Raw genomic sequence first — 24,569 nt, forward strand, 5'->3', positions numbered from 1 at the left:
CTTGATTTTAAAATGGTTCATATTTTGTGCGACCAGCATGAAAAATATATATATATATAAAAAAAGAAAGAATTCTCTTTCAGAAGAGCTGTTATAGCTGTTTTAAGCCTGAGGAAGATTATGGTGAGATTGAATTTTCAATATTAGATTTACATGTGACATGAACAGGCAGCACAGAAACAATAATATTTTTTTACTGGGGGAAGGGGAGATAAAAATGTAGACCTCAAAAGCTACAATCTGCAGACTTTTTCTGTGCCCAGATCAAAGGTTTGGAGCTCACTCCCCGTTGAACAACATGCTACAATACATTCAAGAAGAACATAAAGATCTATCTGCAAAAAACTTTTTTAGATTAGTTTGTCATTATAGCTCTCGTGTTTATGTTTTGTTATGTTATCACAGCCCCTTGAGCCTACATTATGTTTGTCGACAGCACTCTATAAATTAAATTACTATAACTTATTCAATATTTGTATGCTTTATTATTTTCATTGTACTCCTGGCTTATGTAACAATGTTTGAAAGGAGAAAATACTTAAGTCACTTCTGCTGACATGGAAGAAAATGTTTTTAGTGGAGGGTTTTGATGAAGATTTTGCATAAGTTGTTTGGCCTTAAAGAAACAGCCATTGAAGAAATGTAGACGAGTGGTTTTGTCTGCAGAACATCAAACAGCTGGGCTTACATTATCACATTTACGGCTGCCTTATTATTTATATACCCAAATTTAAGAGATTGTATCATCTTTACTATATAAGTATCATGTAACTAAATTAGTTAACTTTCTATTGTATTTATAATAAAAATAACTTTTAATAATGGATTTTCGAACACCAGCATCTTTGAAAAGCAGGTAACAGAATCATCCTTTAAGATGAATAAGTCTGCAATCATATTTTGGCTAAGCAGAAAGATAAATGTTGATTCTATGAATTATTCTGTACTCAGCCCTCTCATCTTCTTGTTAACACTTCCCCCCCCCCCCCCTTGAGTCACACTGGGCCTGAATCAATTGAGCACACAACTTATACAGAGATTAGCCAATAGATGGAGTGATTTCCCTTGCTGCCAGAAGTGCCATGATAAAGTGTGTGATTAGTGACATTTCTAGAGAGGCTATAACCTGGTACTAACACAGGCCCTGACACCTAGAAGTAGTAGTCTGAGCTCCAATAGGATTACTAGAGACCTAAGTAGTAAATAGCAGAACTGTTAACAAGTGGCTAACTAGACATAAAACCAACATACAAGATATCTACTTGTTTAAACTGACCAGTAAGGAATTTGCCAGAATGAATATCTATTCTGGTTACTCAAATCTGAAATACACATGTATAACTAAGGACCAATAGTTCACAATTATTGTATTTATAAAATATACGTTTATGTTTTTAGGTAAATGAAGTCATGTCATATTTATGTTTTTCATAAATCACTCTATTCCTAATCAACCATTAAATTACCCAGAAATAGAACAAGCAAAGTAAGGATTATACTTCACAGTGAGGTTGCAGTTACAGGCAATACACTATCTACTCAGGACAAATAGCAAACACAATATTTTTATCATTATGTTAGCCTAATTATCATTCTTGTTTGTAACCTCTTTTTTTTTTTCTTGTTACTTGGTTTTTAACTTTTTAAGAATCTTCCGATAGTTAAGTTTTTATTAAATCTTACAATAGTTAAGTTTTTATTAAAGATGTATAGAGCAAAAATAATGTGGGCATGGCTGACAGGTATAGTCTAGATAAATGTACTATAAGAATTGAAGTCATAAGATGGACATGGTTATCAAAATATTTATTTCTTGCCAATCTTTTACACTCATTCAATTTATAATACAAAAAGAAATAATGTCCTTAGTTGAATCAACCAGATGTGTATGAAAGATTATTTACAGAATGAATCAGATGTTGGCCATACATTGTCTCAGTAACAAAGTATCAATTGAGGAAATCATTCAATAGTCAAGCAAAACATACATGAATATATATATATATATAACAAAATTTCTGATAGTTTAGACTTGATTTTTACAAGTTGAAACAATGATTTTTAGACTATTATATGCTAGAATTAACAAGGTGACATTTAAAAGGACAAATGTTTGGATTGTGGTCAACTAGATCTAAATGGTAAAGCACAGGATAAATTTTAAAAAAAGATCATTAGTTTAGAGCTCTACAGAGAATCATTAAGATACTGATTTCATAATTCAATTAGTTAACAGTTAAAAATTTATTTTTTTTTAAAGAAAACATCTACCAGAAATGTTACAAACAAGTTAAGTTTAAAAAAAAAAAAAAAAAAAGCAAGACATAACAAAATTCTGCATTTGTTATGATCTAACATAACAAGGGCTTCACACTCTTCCAGTCAATAATAAATAATTCTTAAAGGCGCAAGGTTGACATTAGGACAAACTAATCACTGACCATTCACTATTAAATTACCATGAACAAAATTGTATACATTTGATGCTGCTGATATAGGTAAGTGAATACTTAAAACAGACACAGACAAACCCAGTTTCTCAACTGAATCAAAGACATAACTCTAACAACACACAGATGGAGTGCTGGAATACATAATGCCTGAGATTTCCCAGAGGCATTTCATCAATTCATTTTTAAATCAACAAAACATAAAAATCTGGGACATTCAAACAAGCTACCCTTTGAAAAAACAAACAAACACAAAAGAGCTTTGTTATTGCTTTGCTTTTCAAAATGTTCAGTCTGATCCAATCAAAACAACTTTAACAGCTCACAATTTTCAAACATCACCAGGTAATACAAATATAGAAAATTGAATGCAAAGAGAAATGAACTCCCCAATTTGAAATAGCCCTTTTTATTGACAGACTGTTGTATGAAACAAACAATTGCTTCCACACACTGTTGTCATTGGAACTGGTGTTAAGGGGAAACTTAAACTGAATCAAATGTTTTTGTGTGGTAAAACTCAAGTTTTCAGATGTTTGAAGTAAACTAATGCAGCAAGTCTCCACATAAACTAATTGAAATGCAACATGCTTATACAGAATGCCACACCATACATGGCTCAATATTTCAAGCAAGAGACTTGATCAACTTATCCAGCTAAAGATTAACTAGTCTTCTCTTCTTTGTGAAATCAGAACTGACAGTAATTCCTTAAATTAGTAAATAATTAGCCTAAAAAATGTGATAATTCTATAAGCATGTCCATGACTTGTAATTCCAGTTTATATCTTTTCTTAGCTGTAATTTTAAATTTTGGCTACATATATCGCTACTGAATTAAAACTTTGGCTACATATATCAGAACAATGATTTAAAACTGGCTAAATTTTTTTCAATAAATCATTAAAACTATTTGAAAACTGTGAATAAAACAACACACAGTTCATGTCCATTAATAGCAACATTATAAATCAAGAAGTGCATTTGTTTTAATAAATGAAACAGATATTTGAAAAATTGTAGGTTAACACCACACTCCAATTTTATCACAGTCAACACCAGGGAAATGTCTCAAAACTAACAGAACAATGCAGCCTTAGAGTTTATAAGATCATTGGTTAAATGTATATTTGTTGTTGACAAATATAGTCAATCCTATAGACACCAAAGTTTGCACAAATACCAAAAACAAAATTTAAAAATTTGGTGTTATGGTGCATTTTTTTCGAACAGGAAGTACCACTATCAAGTTCACCCTGATTTAATTTGAAGATTCTGCCCTGTATAATAACTCCTTTTTTTTTGCATTTTAAACAATGCTTGCTGGAAATACAAGGGAAACTCTCCCATTTTTTCTAATCTGGCTAGTAAAGAGAATTTCTTCCCATTACTTCAATAAGTTAGTGACAAAATGTTTGACTGTATCTGGTTATGGCAATAAAATAGTTGTGTGAAAAGTTCCATTTGCAATGACACAATAAAAATAACAACAGCCAATCAAGTTTAAGTACAAGTCTGATTGAAGAGCCAGTTGAGGAAGAACCAGGATAAAAGATGGCAGCGCTAACTAAATGTGCTGAAATAATGAGGATTTGAAAGGCATCACTAAGCTAAACACTACACAGTGCACTGGAAGGACGTACGCATGAGGTGAAGCCATTTGTTCTTGCAAGACCACAAGTTTGATTGCCTACTATCTTTAGTCTGTACCTACGTACTTCTACTCCTCAACATTACTGCCTTCATACAATTTTCTTCCTAATCAACAGAATAAATAATGCAGGTCAAAACAAAAAAAAGTTAAATACATTCGCAAAAAAAAATAGTTTTAGCAAGCTGTTAAAAGTTATTGTTCAAAAAGCAACCCTAAACGAATGCCAACAAAAGCTGTAAAAGGGAATTGAACAGTGCTGTACAAATGCAGCAAAAGTATTAAAATGAAATTACAAATAGTCCTAATGCCAACAAAAGCTATAACTGAAATAAGTAATAATCTGAAATGAATGCCAACAGAAGCAATAAGTAGAAAGTCCTGTTAATAGATGGCTTGAAATGCTGCTGTGTACAAATTAATTTATGAGTTACAAAAAAAAAAAAATGTTTAATCTCATTGAAATGTCATTAATTCCCCATACCGTACAACTTTTATGAGTTGCTATGTGACCACACTCACACAACTTTTATGAGTTGCTATGTGACCACACTCACACAACTTCATCATATACTGTAAAGCTGCCAAAAACAAAACAAAAAACTTTGGTCTCTCTGAAATGACTAACTACTTTTTACCAGCACTTACTCTTCAAGTAAAACAATGGTCTGCCAACAGGTGCAGAGAAAATGAAATACTACACCATGGCTATCTTAGAACACTCCTGCAAAGTACATGGAATTTATGTATGTTTTTTTTTTAATGTATTCATTTTACAGATAAATTATACAGAATGAATATAACAGCAGAATTACAATGTTATTGTCAGGGATCAACATACTAAGCCAGTGATGAGATATAGGTTGAAGCCTAGGTAAAGAGAAATCTGGAATCAACAAACAAATATACAAATAATGTGAGGACTCAAATCCAGACCATAAATTATTGATTGATTTTTTTAACTTAACTGTTCCAGTAAAGAACAATTATAAAGTGAAAAGAAAAAAAGCACATTTTTTAGAAAACAATACTTTGAAAGTTATGTGCAAGTGAAACAGGGAATAAAAAAAAATATCAGGAAATTGAGTTTTCTAACCATTTATGACAGATGCGGTGATTTATGACTTGGCTTCCGAACTGGGGGGTCGTAGGTTTAAATCCTGGTGTAGACTGGGATTTTTAATTTCAGGATCTTTGGGCTACTCTGAATCTAGCCAGCTCTAATGGGTACCTGACATTAGTTGGGGAAAAGTAAAGGTGGTTGGTCATTGTACTGGCCACATGACACCTTCTTCAACTGTGGGCCACAGAAACAGATGACCTTTACATCATCTGCCCTATTAATCATGAGGTCTGAAAGTGGAACTTAAGCCATTTATGAACCAGTCTCAAGACAGCTACATGCCAAATGACAGACAGCTACATCTCTTCCAAGACATTCACTTGTCTACCAAGACTGCTATTTGCCAAATAACAGCTACTTCTCTACTAAGACAGCTAACAAAGACATACATGTAACTTGTCTGAAGCCTTTCCAAGCAAAATGTTTATTTTCAACTTTGTATCACAAGGAAAAAACAATCTGAAGTTTATATTTCTCAAAATAGCTCATAAGGACTATCTCAGAAATAGAATTCAAAAAAAAAAAAGGAAGAGGACATTTATAACAAGTCTAGTATCAACCATGAATATGTTGTCTATAAATCAAACCTATTTCATAAAATCTACCATCAAATATCATATGTTAGACAATGATATAAAAAATGACATAGGAAACATAATATCAATAGCCTAGATATTTGGACAAAACTTTCAAACCGAAAAAGAAACAAAAATCAAGAACAAATATTTGATGACTGACTGAAAGATAAATGTTAGCTGCTGTTGCGTTTTTATTTAGTTTCGGTGATTAGAAGAAGGAAAAAAAAAATAATCAAGATGGAATGTAGGTGGAGGGGGAAGTATTTTATGTCTGATTGGGTTAGAGTTAAAGATCAGTACATTCAGGAACAGCAACCAAGTGCCTAAAACCAAGATACACAGAATGCATCAGAATCTAGAAATCAAGTGATCTACATCAGATTATAAGTTTCAATCAAACCAACAAGCCAGAAAAACAAATCTGTAAGACTTTTCCCCTTTCTCTCTGTGTGTGTCTCTTATAAAGACCACATTTCAATAAACAGAAACAATAAGGTGTAGGTCAGCTGTCACTAAACATACAACTATTTTAGATGTGCTGAAATTTCAGTGCAAGTAAACTTTCAATAATGTGTGTATTCTATGTTACACAGCCAATGAACTGTGGGGTAGAGATAGGCCACTGTTCAACATCCCAAGACAATTATATCCCTCTCAATTACAAGCTGTGTACACTAGAAAAAAAAAGTTGCTTCTTAATCGCATTGTAAACAGAATTTTTTAAAATTAATATATGGATGGATGCTGGTTTGATTTTCGAGTTGAAGATTCAGTTTTTATCTGTTTCATTTAGATTTTGACTCTGACTTCAGAACTTTGTTCTTTGTACAGTACATTCTAGGTCTTTAAGAATAACACTGGAAACTTCTCTCAATAGTACAATGTTGGCGGCTGAACCATGGCTTACAATAACATTGGAATATTAGGTTAACAAGTCTCTGTGTCCTCATCCTCAGGCTATAAATCTACTTCATCATCGTGCCCATAGCCTGAAACTCTAGAACACAGGCAGAATGATATAATAATGCCAAATACCTGGGGAAGAAATAGAAATGACAAAAGTTATTATCACAATAGAGCAAACATTAATTTTTTTACCTAACGTTTACCTTAGACAATAATGAAATATGACACTATAACTATAAATATATATTTTAAAAGTAATAAATAAAAATAGTAGTTTGAAGAAAAAATGTCAACTCCTTTAATGTTAAACTGTAACAAAAATATATAACTAATAAATTAAATTGAAAAATTCTCTTTGGTATTTAAAAGTGAAAAATGTAGTAATGATTTTTACAGTGAAAAACTAACGAATTACAAAAAATTAACTATGATGAAAAAGAGTATCAATGACATTTTGAAAAAACAAAAATTGACACAAAACTTAAACCTAACTGCAATGTTAAAAAAAAGTCAAATAAGCTTCAGCGAAAAGGAGTCAAATAGCCACATTCTTCACTTACCAAAAAAAGAGGCACAACGGCTGCTACAGTTCCCACTACTGCTGAATATGTCTGCAGGTATTTTATTAATGCATCGTAACATCCCTGAGAGATAAAATAAAAACTCTTATTGCCAGACTGAAATCCAACTCAAATGGTTGCGTGGGAGTTCATCAACACAAAATAATGCTCATCCTATTTTTTTTTTATTCTTCTCCATCTGCTCACGGACCTCCCAATGTCCTAAACCTGAGGCCATACTACCCATTGGGCACCTTTGTATTAGCTAATTTCTTCACAAGCTTCTAGTATGTTTGTTTTCAATTCAGTTTCTTACATTAAATTACTTTCCACTCAAATTGACAACATTAAAAAAAATGTTTCCACCTTTTGTGTTCTATTTCAAAAATGCTGAGCATAATTTGCTTACACAAAATTTTATCAGGCGAATGGTATCTAAAGAAACATATTTAAATCACATTCAGTTAATAACTGATTTAAAATTAACTTACATTTGTATATAGAAAAGGATTGGTCTGCTTAAAAAGTTCACTATTAAAGAATCGGGGAGGACCATTGAAATCAGCTTCTCCTGTGCATATTTTGACATCGCCAGAGGAGCAGCAGCTCTCTGGAACCTTCTGGTTGGTACTTTCTGGGGAACAAAATGAATTACATGAAGAAATCATTTTTATTTATCTGATGTGACAAAAAAAAGCTAGGGCTAGTAAACTAAAGCATGAACTCTGACATAAGCATATAGGGAAAAATGATGGACAGTTAAATTAGTAATGATTCCCTTATACTTCTTTAATTACGTTGCATGAAGTATGGGATGTTTCATCTGAAGACTATGGCACATACCTATTTTAAGACCTTAAAAAAGTAAACAAACCATGAGATCTATAGGGCAGATGATGGAGGTCATCTGTTCTCTGGCTGACAGGTGTTATCTGGCTGGCACAGTGACCAACTGTCTTTACTTTCCCCATCGTATGTCCTTAGAATTGGGTGAACTCAAGGGCATCCTAAAAATCCCAATATTGAAAATCCCTGTCTTTATCGAGATTCCACCCCAGAGACCCCTCCATTTGGGAGCTCAGCACTTTATCCCTCAGCCTGCGCACCCTATTTTCAAGTGCTTGATTTGATTTTCTTAATGATGAAAAAGATATTTTTCTTTGTTGATGTATTTTTAATTCACTTATTTTTATTTTGCAAATAGGAGTTACTTATGGGTATAAATTAATATATATTGATATAAATAATCAAATAAATAGATGTACCCTACCCTACTGAAATTGTGATCACTTACTTTGACTTGTAATCCACTTGGTGTTGAGAGAATAGTAAATATAACCTTCTAATGATGTGAAATTGCCAACAACACCACAGCATTGGAGCTGGAAACAAGACATATCACTTTGAGATCAACATGTACAAAGCTTAATACATATGACATCCAAGAAAAACTATAAAAATACTTTTTTTTTAAAAAAGATAATTCTTCATTTATACAGCTTAAAAAGCAATTATTTTGCTCAAAATAAATAATTAATGTTAGACTTGAAAAAAAAAAAAAAGGAACATTTACCCCCCCCCCCCTCCTTTTTTTCCCCCAAGACTAAGACAATGGTGTGCAAAATAATCCAAAATGCCTGTTAATTTGTCAAAATATTTAATGACAATGGCATACATGCGGAAATAGTCAAAGTCATTAGTTCAAGGTAAATACTTTCTAGTCCTCTAGCCAAATTTAAATTATTTTTTTTAATACTTTGAAAAATTATAACGATCAATGTAGCCAAATAGCTAGTGCCGGTAAATCTTTTCCCAAAGATATACATCAACTGTTTAATTTCTAGGAAGATCATTATAGCCAGTTTGATTCTACCCACCCATGTTTTTGAACCCATGAATTTGCAAGCTGAATAGAGGAATTGTAAATCCAATAAGAAAATCAGGAACATAGAACACAAGATAAGAATTTCTGCATTCTTTAAAGGTAAAAATCCCTTTTTGTGATCTCGACCTGCCAACAAAGGTCAATTGTTTATAATGGAACTGTGAGGCAAGCACAGTAACAAGTCACTTTTATTTTCCACACATGAAACCAAACACTAATTTAGTGCTCCACTAATTCGTGGGTCTTCAGGATTGAATAAAAAAAAACATACTGTTGTCACACAGATGAGATCCATACAGTTTTGGATTAGTCAATAAATAATAGGTCACTTGATCATTCCAGTGCACTGTCATTCTTAACCATAAACATGAATTAGAAAATATTTGTTTAGGAAGCAACAACTGTTCCTAGTTTTTTGTGGATAGATACCTGTCTTTGCATAGCATCCCAAGCATCAGTCAGTCGCTTATTTTCAGCATTTGTGCGTACTTCAACACCGTAGTTTAGTGTTAGAGTTTGTTTCATTCTACCTTGTATGTGGCCTGCTAACTGAAATAATCAAGTCAACATAAGTTCAACCTCTAGAGGACCTTTTACTTTCCCCTTCTACCCAACAAAACATCGACATCAAAACAAAATATGAAATTATTTCCATTTGTCAATATAGCAAAATATAAACATATATATATATATATATTATATAATAGTAACAAAAATATGCATTGATTCTTCTGAAAACATTTATTAAGTTTTAATTTTTTAGATCCATTGAACTAATGAAGTATTTTTTTAAACTCCTAAATCCTGTTCATTCTTACCTCACTTCTGAAGAAAAAAGCTAATCCACAGGCCACACCTAGTACAATTAGAACAATGGCTAATGTTGTCCCATACTGAAACAAAAATATGTTCAAAAGTAAAAATTGAAAATGAACAAACAAAATTGATGAACAAGTGTTTAATATGTTTTTATAAAATGTATCTATAACTCATATTTTCTATTTTCTGCATTTCTAGATAATTCTAATGATTTCTGTATTGATGGTGTAAACATGTTTTATGTAGTGTTCAAATTTAAAATTGTCACCCGAATACCACAAAAAATAAAATATATAACAGAATATCTGTTAACATTTCTCTTTCATTTTGCATATAATCATCAAATTCTAAGCATTTTACATTTTGACTTAGTAATATAGATTTTCTAATAAAATTATTGAAAGAAAGAAAACAAAATTATTTGGCTTAAGACAAAAGCCTGAAATGCCCAACTTACAAATGACAAGACACATTTGTCTTCCCGTATTGTTCCACAACAGCCACAAAATGCCAGCAACGCCACTGCACCTCCACCTGCTATCAAGAGGTAAGTTGTCACTTCATACAATTGATTCCCTACAACAGGAGTCACTTTTCTAGCCCCAAAGTCTGTAACTAAGAGCCATATTCCAATACCTAATGCTGCACATCCAATAATCTAAGTTTTGAAAAGAGAAGAAAAAAAAAGGATAATTAATTTGCATTGAATTTTAAAGCGTTGAACTGATGAAATACTAAATACTTTGTCTAATCATCTCATCTCTTTCTAAAAACTTATGTCCCTTATTATTTCAGCCTATTTCTGCCTTCATGTCTAATTTACCCAGCCAAAGGTCAGACCTATTGCATGTTATGGTGTACCAAGACAAGTGTATGGTTGTGGTGCTCAACATTTAATAAAAAGTAAAAGCCAGTTGAATGCTTTTTAAAATTATCATTTCTTTTCATTGAAGTAATCTGTTGTATGGTGATTTCAAAGGTTTGACTCTTTAATTAGTTTCAATGCCCCCTGGACTATTAGCAGGACAAGATGATGACTCCCATTAACTAAAAAATGCCAATCAAATAATTATTGTTTTAAATTAAATAAAGAAGTTAAAAGATTTGACTAATTAGAAAAAAAAAAAGGGGGAGAACATACCAATATACAAACATTGTAGCAATGTAAAGTGCCTCTCAAACATGTGACACAGCCATCATCATGTTGCCTTCTTCTGGCTGATGATGCGGTGCTTCGAGCAGATCTGTTGCTTCTCTGCCGTTTTAATGGCTAAAACAAACAAGAACAACAAAACTTGGTTAGTTATTTTGTTGTCAAAAAAAAAAAAAGTTAAATGAAAATGTGTTGAGTGGGAGGTAATCCCTTCAGCTTAGAATATAAATTCAAACATGGTAATAGGAATACCTCAATCGTAGATCAATCTCTGCAAGATTATGTTTATACACTTTTGTCACAATAATCCTTTTTTTTTTTATTATAAGGAAGACACTAAAAAGGTTTATAAAACTGAACAAATGATTAACGCAGAAAAACAAACTTTTCCAAATGTCAAACACCAATTCTGCAAAGTGAAAAATTTAATTGATGAAACAAAAGTTAACAGTTTGTCAGATATAGCCACACACAATAGAGAACCCATACCTTATTATTGTGACTGAACCCTTCAAGACAAGCTGCATTAGCAAAAGTCTGAAAATGTAATGTCTAGCATGACACATTTATAGCAGAGAGAACATTGACTTCTTGTTGTTAAATGTTATTAACTTACTTAAAAAGCAGGTTTAATGATAAACCAAAGAAGAAAATTCTAGAAGTAAATAGTATTTTTAAGACCTACTAGGGTAGAGACAGAATTTTACAGCTACCTTTAGAGTTTTTAGACTTGATTTGCATTGTTTCTATAGTATGGTAAATTTAATTGATCTAGATGGTTTTAAAGTGTTGAAATTGTGTATAAACATAAACATGGTTTTGTATAGATCTCAATCATAACACTTAATCAAATTTAAATCTACCTTAGATTCAAGTCTATAATCTAGATGTAATCTTAAACCGTGGAGCTCAGGTGGAAACGGTCATTAGAGGAGACCATTAGGCCAGTAGGGAAGCAAAAACGAACCCCCATTGGGATGCCTAAGGACAGAGTCCATTGCACTAGCGGGGATGGAAGAACCCCCCAAACTAACATGTCGCTATCCTAACACAGTTCCCCAAGTGACAGATTTTTATGGCAGACACCTGCAAAGCTGATGTGGTACAAAGTAAGAATATGGGTGAGTTTCCCCGGTGTGCTCAGCCATTGGCCTTGCTTCTAATCTGAGCATCTTGGAATAAGAGCCATCTGTAATAGGGATGTGATAACTTACACCTGCTTGGATCTTTCACAGAAAGAAGTTTGTTCAGACAAGCAGTTGAAGGCAAGCCTCCATAGGCCTAGAATTCCAACAGTCTTAGACTCAACTCTTAAAGCAATTTTGAAACAGAAAAAATCTAGTCTAGACCATAGATTCTACTTTAGATATTTTAATCAGTACTTGTTAAAGTTGTTTATATCTAGATCTACGTTTTATTCATATGATAGATCTACTTTTGACGTGATCTAGTTCATCTAGAATCTAGATTTTTATCTTATCTTATATAATACAGACGTTACTTCAAAAAAGAAGATGAATACGTCCTATGTGTAAATTCTGCTAAGTCACTGCTTTTTCTGGCTAGCTCAGGCAACCCATTCCATGCTAGTCAAGGTCTAGTAAGTAGATCTAGATTAGTCTGATTAGTAGATGAACGAAAGTAGTCTTTTAAGTTATGAGTAAAAAATATTGAGTGTAACTTGTAAGTCACTGTAAGTAGACATTTCATTTCTAAGATTGTAAGTTAGATTTCAAAAGACACTAACTGAGACAGCACAGTGCAGTTACACTAGAGTGTCCACAATCAATGACCAATCAACTCAATTAATCATTCAATGTATTGACTAGTATTGTTACGGCTACGATGACCTGATTAAGTTCATCCAAAACTTCCGATGGAAGAATTTGCATAAGACCTGGTGTAGTTAATTTAACATTTCTTCTGGCTTTAGAATTGTTGAATTCAAAATCCGATAAATAGTGTACTTTCTTCATTTTTAAAAATCAAACAGATCTACAATTTAGATCTAGTGATGCGCTCAGATCTAGAACTAGAAAATGACTAGATCTACTCTAGATAGATATTTTTAAAATGATGATAAGATGGAAGAAGATAAGATTTCCCTAAACATTAAAATGTAAGAGTAGATTTAATGTCTGGGAAGTAAATTTAAAAAGTTGGATTTGGAACAAAATAGCTTCAAATAGACTTTAATTTTAGATAAAATACTAAAATAGCAGATCTATTTTTATCTCATAGATTACGGACGTGACTTAAAAAAAGAAGATAATTACGTCCTATGTATTTCATGTGTCAATCTAGTCATACATGTTAATCAGTGACTTAAACTCTGCTAAAGTCGTTGGTTTTCCTAATTCAGGAAACCCATTCCATTCTCTAAAAGGACAGAGGAACAAGGAGCACTGGTATCTATTTGATTTGATACCTGGTCGGATTGCACGAGATTCACATTTCATTAGCAGGTTTTATTCATTTCACTGATTAATCATCTCTATAGATAGCTCTAACATGCTAACAAAATTTTTAAAGATGCCCAAAGTACAAAAGAAAAATCTGTATCTGTATTATTTTAAATAATTTTTTAGGTTCATAGCCCGGGCAATGCTTCTCGGCTTCACCGTGGTACTCAGGTAGTAAAGGTTGATAAAGGAGACGATTAGACCAACAGGGAAACAAAAGAAAAAAAAACGGTTAAGGTGCCTAAGGACCCAGTCCACTGCACTAGAGGGGATGGAAGAGTTCCAAGAGTCTTAGACTCAACTCTCAGGACAAAGAAGAAGAAGAGGCTTAAAGATCTAGATTTAGAATAAACTTTTTTTATTGACCTAAAGCGATGCAAAACTACTGAAGTAATTTTAAAGTTGAACTCATTATAAACATTTTACTTTTACAAAATCTCCTCTCCAGAAGAATCTCGCCGCCAAAACAAATAGAGCCTTATTTAACGTATATTTTTAGAGGAGAAACGGTATTAAAACCAATTCCAGGGGAAGTAAGCGGCGATGCGGAAATAAAGAGTACTTGCTGACGGTACATAGGGACAGAGATTATGACTGGACAGTTGGTAATTATGGAATCACTCGGTTCGGTTGGTTTGAAAGAATCCGATGATCTCAATGTCCGCTTCTCGGAAATAGACTCAGTGCGATGTTTTCAAAAGCCACTAAATGATACGGGGAATGAAGGAACGGTCGAACGGACATCCTTCTTTAGGATAGTGTCCCTGTTTGGACGTACTTGTTAGAGAAATGTGTGTGCATGTTGTCTTCGAGTGAGTGTATGTGTGTATGAAAGAGGGGAGGAGGGAGCGTGTTAGAGGAGGAGGTTAGAAAGTGCGTGATATACAAGAGGAGAGTGCGTGTGATATTTATGTCACATAATGCTACTTTTGACGAATGACACACCTAGAGATAAAAAAATATTGGCTTTGATATACTGTTTAAAATAGCATTTATTATGAATAACCTGTTTTGTTTTGTTTTTTGTAAAAAAAAAATATAGGAGCCGGTACTCAGTGACGGATTGCCTAACTTTTAACTACTAATATATTAATAATAAACGTTAAAATACAAGAAAACTTATAATTTTTTCTCCACATTGAAAAAGGTGCCGGTACACTGTACCGGCGCGTACCGTCACAAAAAAAAGCCCTGTGAATAACACTAACATTAGGACTATTGCTATCCGAACAATGCCGACGTCTATCACCGGACAAAAATAGAAGGAGAAAAAGAAAGCTCGTCTCCGTCTACCGATCGTTCTAGGCATTTATATTTAATTTACACCTTGACCTTTTAAAAGTATTCCGCTAGCCATTATTTCATTACCAAGCGTCTAAAATCCTCCGGGATTTGAAACAAATAAGTGAAAAAAGAAGGGGCTCAAGCGGTCTAATTTTTCGTGTTCTGTACAGCGTGTCTACCCTTATACATTCCTCCGTCACGCTTTCCCCCCTCCTCCTTAAGTCTCATTTTTCATATAGTCTATTGAAATGAAACAATTATATTTTATATCAAACAATTATTTTTTAAATCAAACACAGTCATTACAGATATTAAACACAATTATCATTGACGTCCCATTGTAAAAATTAAAACAAAAAATCTTTTTTTAAAAAAAAGCGGAATAAAATGTTAACACCAACCAATGATAACCTGTGATTATGCTCATTAAGTTCTACTTCTAATAAGATAAGCAATTATTGTAGGGCAACAATCCTTCGTTTAATGGTTTTTAAACTTGTAGCGAGGCCAGCTGAAATAAAAGCTGTCAAGATAACCCCAGTTTATATTAGTTGCCAAGGCAACGGTGAGCTCTCCAGTAGTACGAGGAGGAAAATCAATTCGACTGATTACGTCTCCAAATCTTTCCTATTTTTCACCTTTAACAAATGTTTTGAGTTTCTTTACGACTGAAAATGTTACAAATTTCATGTAAATTTCTTTCAAATTAACTAAATAAATAAAGTTCCAGTAAAAGATCATTATACACTGACATTTTAATCTACATAAATACATCTTTAGCTAGGACGTTGTTGTTCCGTATAAATCTATATGATACGCGCTGTTTCATTTCATCGTAACAGATACATTAATTTACGGGCTCAAAAGTATGATGGTGGTGGGGGGGGGGGGGGGGGGCGCTCGTTTATGGAAATTAAAAAAAAAAAAAAAAGAAGGGGATGCTACTGTAATAATAAACAATATAAAGCCCGGGAACAAATCAACAGGCGTAGCTGGTGTGCACTGCTCGTAGGCCTATATATGCTGTCGCGATAATTATACAGCAATGGACAATATCTACACACTTGAGCTAATCGACATTTGGAGAAGTTGCTACATTTGTTCTCTATGTAGTCGACCAGGCCCAAAGTTACTGTCTGTAAAGGCTACACGCACCTGTTTAAGTATTTGCCTTATTAATGACACACAGATTTTCATCAAGGAAATTGAAGTCATATTTTGGCTTTTAATGCACTCCCGTAAGTAAGAGCATAAGTCCTAATATGATTGCATGGATATCAAGGGGGATAACACATAAAAAGATCATATGACAACATCACAGCATTGATCCGTTAGAACGACTTATTTGTACGCTTTAGTCGATTCCAGTTAATGTCCATGGTGGTAGAGAGTAGGCGCACAACAGATAAAGACAATCACCAGTAAGACTGAATCAAACATTCGTTTGGGTTGTGAATCAAAGAACACACGTTTGGCCAGTGTCAGCAACCTGAATTGTCCAGGATTCTATTTTGGTACAGGGAATCAACATATGTTCATACATCTTTCGAACACTGTCAAACAGTGAAGAAATAGCCCATTGTTGGAGTCCATCCTTGGTGTCCTACAGCTAACATTTGATGCCTGCTATAAATTCCAATTAGTGGAGATCAAATCCTGAATAGCTTATTAATCAATGTACGTAATTCTCGCCGAGAAGAATGAATCCCGGCTCTCACCCCCCCCCCCACTCAACTAAGCTCCTGACGGGGATGTCTATTTTGGGGGGAATGCTGGTGAGAAGTCAAATGTCAAAGAAGTGTACTGATGGAGAGAGTGGCAATGTTGAATAATATGGAGAGGAAGTATACTCTTGGGGTGGGGCCTACGCTTACTAAACTCCGGCACTGATACAAATAAAGAAACATTATGAACAAATATCCCTCCATTTCTTTTCAATAGTTCTTGTTTTTACATTTGCGTTTTCCTTCGTACCACAAAGTTACTTGAAACATAATGCGATTTGTTTTTCATCCACCTACACACACACACACGCATACAATCTGCCTGGTTATTTGGTATGCGTCACGATGGTCCCGAGTTCAAACCCTGCCCTATTCCCAGCCGTCCTGCATGGGATTTGGGCTCTGATGTGAGAAACTTCAGTTCTGAAAGAACGTCCCCAATGTATCAAAGAACTACACATTGAAAGTTTAAAGTAGAATATAGAAAGCTAAAAGTACAGATTTAGAACCGCTGTAGACGTTCAGCAGCCATCTTTACATTCTTTAGGCTTGCTGCCGGACAAGACAACTGGAACTTGTCCTGTCTTGACGTTGTACACTCTGTCAATGACATTAGCTCCTGGTCTCACGCTCGGTTAAAGGGTAGAGACCAGACACTAAGTCTCTAGTCATTGACAGTCCACGCGCCCAGCGGTCATCATTGGAGAAAGTCGTGTTTGTTCAGCGTTTTCTACCAACCATACAACATACCATACTACCAACCATACAACCAACCATACAACCAATCATACAACCAACCATACTACCAACCATACTACCAACCATACAACCAACCATACTACCAACCATACAACCAATCATACAACCAACCATACTACCAACCATACTACCAACCATACAACCAACCATACAACCAACCATACTACCAACCATACTACCAATCATACAACCAACCATACTACCAACCATACTACCAACCATACTACCAACCATACAACCAACCATACAACCAACCATACTACCAACCATAAAACCAACCATACTACCAATCATACAACCAACCATACTACCAACCATACTACCAACCATACAACCAACCATACTACCAACCATACTACCAATCATACAACCAACCATACTACCAACCATACTACCAATCATACAACCAACCATACTACCAACCATACAACCAATCATACTACCAACCATACAACCAATCATACAACCAACCATACTACCAACCATACTACCAATCATACTACCAACCATACTACCAACCATACTACCAACCATACAACCAACCATACTACCAACCATACAACCAACCATACTACCAACCATACTACCAACCATACAACCAACCATACAACCAACCATACTACCAACCATACTACCAACCATACAACCAACCATACAACCAACCATACTACCAACCATACTACCAACCATACAACCAACCATACTACCAACCATACAACCAACCATACTACCAACCATACAACCAACCATACAACCAACCATACTACCAACCATACAACCAACCATACTACCAACCATACAACCAACCATACAACCAACCATAGTACCAACCATACTACCAACCATACAACCAACCATACAACCAACCATACTACCAACCATACTACCAACCATACAACCAACCATACTACCAACCATACAACCAACCATACTACCAACCATACTACCAACCATACAACCAACCATACAACCAACCATACTACCAACCATACTACCAACCATACAACCAACCATACAACCAACCATACTACCAACCATACAACCAACCATACTACCAACCATACAACCAACCATACTACCAATCATACTACCAACCATACTACCAACCATACTACCAACCATACAACCAACCATACTACCAACCATACAACCAACCATACTACCAACCATACTACCAACCATACAACCAACCATACAACCAACCATACTACCAACCATACTACCAACCATACAACCAACCATACAACCAACCATACTACCAACCATACAACCAACCATACTACCAACCATACAACCAACCATACTACCAACCATACAACCAACCATACAACCAACCATACTACCAACCATACAACCAACCATACTACCAACCATACAACCAACCATACAACCAACCATAGTACCAACCATACTACCAACCATACAACCAACCATACAACCAACCATACTACCAACCATACTACCAACCATACAACCAACCATACTACCAACCATACAACCAACCATACTACCAACCATACTACCAACCATACAACCAACCATACAACCAACCATACTACCAACCATACTACCAACCATACAACCAACCATACAACCAACCATACTACCAACCATACAACCAACCATACTACCAACCATACAACCAACCATACTACCAACCATACTACCAACCATACTACCAACCATACAACCAACCATACAACCAACCATACTGTTTTCTTTCATTTTCCCCCACAAAATTTATGATAACAGTTGAAATTTGAATCAATACAAGTAAAAAGATTATTTTATAGGTATTGTTTTCTTAAGGCGCGGTGGCTGAGCGGTAAAGCGCTTGGCTTCCGAACCAGGGGTCGCGGGTTCGAATCCTGGTGAAGACTGGGATTTTTAACTTTAGAATCTTTGGGCGCCTATGAGTCCACTCAGCTTTAATGGGTACCTGACATTAGTTGGGGAAAAGTAAAGGCGGTTGGTCGTTGGCTACATGACACCCTAGTTAACCGTAGGCCACAAAAACAGATGGACTTTACATGATCTGCCCTATAGACCATAAGGTCTGAAAGGGGAACTAGTTAGGCCAGGTTCACATCTAACTTTGCATTCACTTGCACCTATCCTTTGATCTGCTGTACCGTTGGGGCACTACACAAGATCTGTTAACATTCTTTCTCCATTCTTATCTCTCATTTGTCTTTGATATAATTTTATTTGGATGTTGTTTCTGAAAATATTGAAGACTGCCTGGGTGGACCACTTCGGGGGCCGATTTTGAGTTTGTGTTTCCACACAAACTGTCTTTCGTAACCTTGTTTTTTTTTTCGACTTCAGTGATATCTGTCTAGATCTATCTTTCTTAAATGCAGAACAAAAGCACTATCACGGGTAAAAATAACATAAATTCAGTATTCTAGCAAGACAAAACAACAAAATCGGTTAGTTCTAGGAAAAAATACCTAAGGATGATAGCGCTGCACACTTAAACCTCTACCCTCTACAGTCTACACCAACAAGTCAGCAATGAACGCGTCTCATATGAACCAATGTATTTCAAAGATAATTTGTATCTTTGTACCAATGTGTACAAGGACGCTGTGTGACATCTTACTAGTCCAGTCACAAACTTTCAGAACACATTCTCGGCCATTGTTTTGCTAACCGTAATTATCTTTGGTGCTTACTGATAACGGTTTCTCTCAGTCCGGCAGACGGCTTAGTACTTTGGGCTTTCAAACTAGCCGTAATCGATTACACAAAAACTTCCACAACATTATCAAATTTCCCCGGGAAAGTTCCTCTCATTGGTCAAACGAAAAACTTAGCTAGTTTTATATTTGTGTAGATCTAGGTTTATATTTGTGTGTATATATAGGTCTATTTTCTCGTAGCTAAATGAAACAATTTTGTTGTAGAACTAGATCTACTTCTATTGGGGATGTTCAAAAATGGAGAAAAAAAAAACTATAAATAATTAGATATCCGGTGGACAAAATAAAGGAAGTATCGATATGCTATGTTGTTTAATAGGTATGGGGACAGTGCGCTAGAGAATCAAATGTTCAAAGCTCTTTGGAACAGAAAACAATGTCAATATGATGGGGGGGGGGGGGAGCATTACACTTTCACAGTTTCATAAGGAACTTAAAAACAAAAACAATGGGCAGGAAAGTAGCAGAAATAAAGTAGAAGATCAACTGCCACCCATTGAGATACTGTCAAAAATTTATTGCTCCGTTCTTTTCTATATAGTAAGCAACAGCAAAGTTCAACTGAGCGTCCTTGACATGTTTTTAGTTTATCGTGAAAACCTCCAACATGATCCAATAGTTTTTATTGTTTGTTGTGACTATAAACGATGAAGATGTGTAGGGTATAGGCCTACCAGTCCTCTACCAAGACCATAATCGTATTTAGTATTGACTACTTAAATACTTTATTTGAAAGAATTAGACATCAACATAAGCGACTGGCACTTCAGATTGTCTCTTCCCAATGTCATTTTTCTTTAATCAAATCATTCGCACCACGATGCGCTATTTTAGAGATGCAACCTGGTGCTGAAAACCACACATTGATGCACCACAAGATGTTCACTAGATCCTAAACAATGTCAAGGACATCAAATTGAACTTCACTGTTGCCAACTCAAAAAAAAACAAACTATCATTTGAACCTAATCTCATGCGTAGCAGTCAGAGTACTATTCTAATACTTCCTCTATATTAAAACTGTTTCGTCCTACAAACGGAAGAACTGAACACAATTGGATTCTGCAATGCTAAAAACTTTTCATTGAGACATACAATTCAAAAGGCATGGGTTAGCCACACTTTTTATTCTGTACACCCTATACACCAAAAAGCTATCGATTTATAGATTTCCAGCCATAAATGAACATTTCTAATATCCTAAACAAACTAAATACCTAGATCTCATCTACAACAGTCATTTGTTATTCTTCTAGATCTATTTGGTGTAAATTATAATTGTATATCCTTGGAGTAACTGTAGACTTACAGTCCCGTGTGGTCAGACACTATGTGTACAGCGCTCTGGCTGCACTGCTTATTTCGTTCTGTTTGAGAAGTTGATAGAAAAGTCTCATTCTATTTCACGCTAGTTGACAAGATCATGGTTTAAAGAGCTGAATATTTTAATATTAATAAAGAATACAAATGACGTGACGCTCAAAAACTATTTAAAATAGGCGTATAAATAAGCAATATAAACAGTTTATACAGGTCTGTTGTTGGTAGAATAAAAACAGTAGGAAACATAGATCTATAGATAAACAGAAAAACAGACAGTTAGATAAATAAATAAATAGATAGATAGATAGTAGATAGATAGATAGATAGATAGATAGATAGATAGATAGATAGATAGATAGATAGATAGATAGATAGATACATGAAAAGACAGAGATCGTGCACATGTATAGCAGCTATACGCAGCTTAAGATGTCTGCCTACTTAACAATAGGGTCAACAGAAGATGCATGTTTATGAATTCTTATCAGATGCTGGGCCTACTTTTCATAAACCCTCACAAGCGAAAGCTACTTATTTCATAAAAAATAATGTCCCCTTTCCGCCCCCACCCCTTTTTTTTGTTTGTTTTTTCTGTGAATGATTCTGCTCAATGTTGCAACATATGTTTCCAAAAATAGATCCATTCATTTTCAAGTGCAGTAAAAAAAAATTATTGGCACCAGCCTAACTACCAACACAAGCAGATGTCGATATTAACTACAGACTTGACTAATTAAATCCAATCAGTTCCTGCCATGACATCATTTGTGGCCAGGAAGGTCCGTCGTCTTCCATATCCTAGGAAGCCAACAAAGTTTGTTTTTTTTTGTTTTTTTCTCGTAAGGGAACTACTCTCTCGTTTTTCTTTCCTTTTTGTTTCTGGTAGAACAAACGACTAATGTAAAGTAGTCGGCGCATGAATACAATTTCCTACGTCTGCTGTCTAGTCCGCGGATGTATACAAAACACCCAAGCGCACAAATAAATAGAACATTCTTGCTCATTCTTTCTCTCCTTCTTTCAATTCCAGTGTTGCATAGGCCAATCGATAGAAAGGCTAAGAAAACAATAAAGTGGGACATGGCTAAATATTTATGTGTGGTCAGAATGCGCTGTTTAGTTTGGTTCTAGCTACTTCGTTCCAGACCAATTATAATCCTCGTGCCTAGCTAGAGTGGAGAGAAAGAGCATTGAAAGGGATTGGATCACAAGCCTCATTTCTAATGTGCCAGGAAATTACAAAGATGCATATTAAGTAATGATTTTTTTTACCCCAAGGAAATTATTTTTTAAGGCATACACACAAACAATATTCATATGCAATGGATATAGCGCCTAGCGGCCTACTGCCTTTTTGTTATTTAAATTTTAAAGGCTCATTTGATTTTCGAGTTTCATTCTAACAATTACCATTTCATGAAACAAACATTTCCTCTATCTTCTTGTCATCGACACTGAATAATTGTGTACGGTCACAACTTGATCCGAGACTGGCAAGTGGCAGACATAACAAACTTCCAACAGACGGAGGGAGTTAATGGAAGTTTGTAAAAATAAATCACTATACACACTATAGTACTCGTCAGGAACTCACTTTACGTCATCTAAGAGCTTTTGACGTCATTTCAATTTTTATGACAGTTTTTTTTTTACACTACTTCAGCTACCATTCCACTTCCATTACTTTAAAATAAAATTACATAAAATTTTCTAAATGTTTACCGAAAATACTAAACAAATAAAAATAAATTTCTCAGAAGATAAATGTTATGACGTCGCTACAAATAAAATAAGATTAATAAAGTTTTTAAAATTGTATAAATCTAGATCTATTAAAAAAAAAGCAACTCGGCTTTTTATTTATGTATTAAATTTACTAATATATATATATATATACTATATATATAACAGTCTGATAAAATGTCCTCAGGAGAACCTTTAATAATTCTAATTATTCCACTAAGTCAACGGGTCACCCATAAACTATACAAATACCTAAGATTTCATACTATTTATACCAAAGTGTAGGATCATCCGATGCACCGAAATTAGATAATTCGAATTTATCGATATTTTTACGATGCGGCACAGCCCACAGAGCGTTATAACTATGGAGCTCTCGCCGGATAAAAAAGCTCTCGTTCAGTAATCTCGCGATCCAGCCAGATATCCTCATAGTACACTTCATTACACAGATATATGGGTATCGCCGTCCCCGGAGCCTCAGACAGGCCGAACATCTGCACATAACTCTTGCTTAACGACGCCCGGGACTTGTTCAATATACGCCCGATATACGAGCCGGCCCTTATCAGGGACTCGGAGCACGTCAGATGAAACTCAACAGCGGCCCAGAAATGGGTCCAGGCTAATTGACAAGACGAACGACTTTCTACCTACAGGACCGATGTTGGGATTCCCTAGATTTCCGAGACGAACTCTGGTGATCTATAATGATTTCGCCCCCGTTCTTGTAGCAATGTCTGTCGTTGTGTGGTGGACCAGTCATTCTTCACTGGTATTGATTCATACAATCGCTAGCAGCAACAATAGAACAAGTTCTATCAACAAGACACATAGATTTCAAAATAAAGACAACAAAACACAATTCCAAAACTATCGCCTACAATCTTGATTTTGGTGATTGTTAGAAAGATGTTTAATGCTGTCATTTTGATTGCTTTCAATGACCTAATCTTGAACTAGACAAACACCCTTTCTAGGCCTATCTAGAATTAGAAAGAATTTCATTGCTTTCCATTGCTATATCTAGAACTAGACAATTGTTTATTGAAACAAAGTTTCGATGGTCCTGTTAGCACCATATCACAGGTTCACTGAAACAAAGTTTCGATGGTCCGGTTAGCACCATATCACTGGTTCACTGAAACAAAGTTTCGATGGTCCGGTTAGCACCATATCACTGGTTCACTGAAACAAAGTTTCGATGGTCCGGTTAGCACCATATCACTGGTTCACTGAAACAAAGTTTCGATGGTTAGCACCATATCAAAGGTTCACTGAAACAAAGTTTCGATGGTTAGCACCATATCACAGGTTCACTAAAACAAAGTTTCGATGGTTAGCACCATATCACAGGTTCACTGAAACAAAGTTTCGATGGTTAGCACCATATCACAGGTTCACTGAAACAAAGTTTCGTGGTTAGCACCATATCACAGGTTCA

At 34.9% G+C, this 24,569-nt stretch overlaps 1 protein-coding gene across 8 annotated transcripts in view; it reads right to left on the bottom strand.

Annotated features, from left to right (window-relative positions):
* Positions 1–1,791: 1,791 nt before the first annotated feature.
* Positions 1,792–24,569, bottom strand: part of LOC106064992 (tetraspanin-18-like) — a 252,594-nt gene continuing 229,816 nt past the window's right edge. For 7 of the 8 annotated variants that reach the window (XM_056029265.1, XM_056029259.1, XM_056029263.1 and 4 more), the window contains 8 exons: positions 11,114–11,242; positions 10,430–10,630; positions 9,972–10,046; positions 9,583–9,702; positions 8,563–8,650; positions 7,760–7,902; positions 7,269–7,352; positions 1,792–6,837 (listed from right to left, as the gene is read on the bottom strand). In XM_056029265.1, the coding sequence (XP_055885240.1) occupies positions 6,760–6,837; positions 7,269–7,352; positions 7,760–7,902; positions 8,563–8,650; positions 9,583–9,702; positions 9,972–10,046; positions 10,430–10,630; positions 11,114–11,242 (918 nt within the window). In that variant the 3' untranslated portion in view covers positions 1,792–6,759. Of the gene's footprint in view, positions 6,838–7,268; positions 7,353–7,759; positions 7,903–8,562; positions 8,651–9,582; positions 9,703–9,971; positions 10,047–10,429; positions 10,631–11,113; positions 11,243–11,614; positions 11,663–12,975; positions 13,215–24,569 lie in introns of those variants that run through there. The other variant, XM_056029262.1, reaches the window with a different exon arrangement.

This window comes from Biomphalaria glabrata, chromosome 5, assembly GCF_947242115.1.
Source record: "Biomphalaria glabrata chromosome 5, xgBioGlab47.1, whole genome shotgun sequence".
NCBI lineage: Eukaryota > Metazoa > Mollusca > Gastropoda > Planorbidae > Biomphalaria > Biomphalaria glabrata.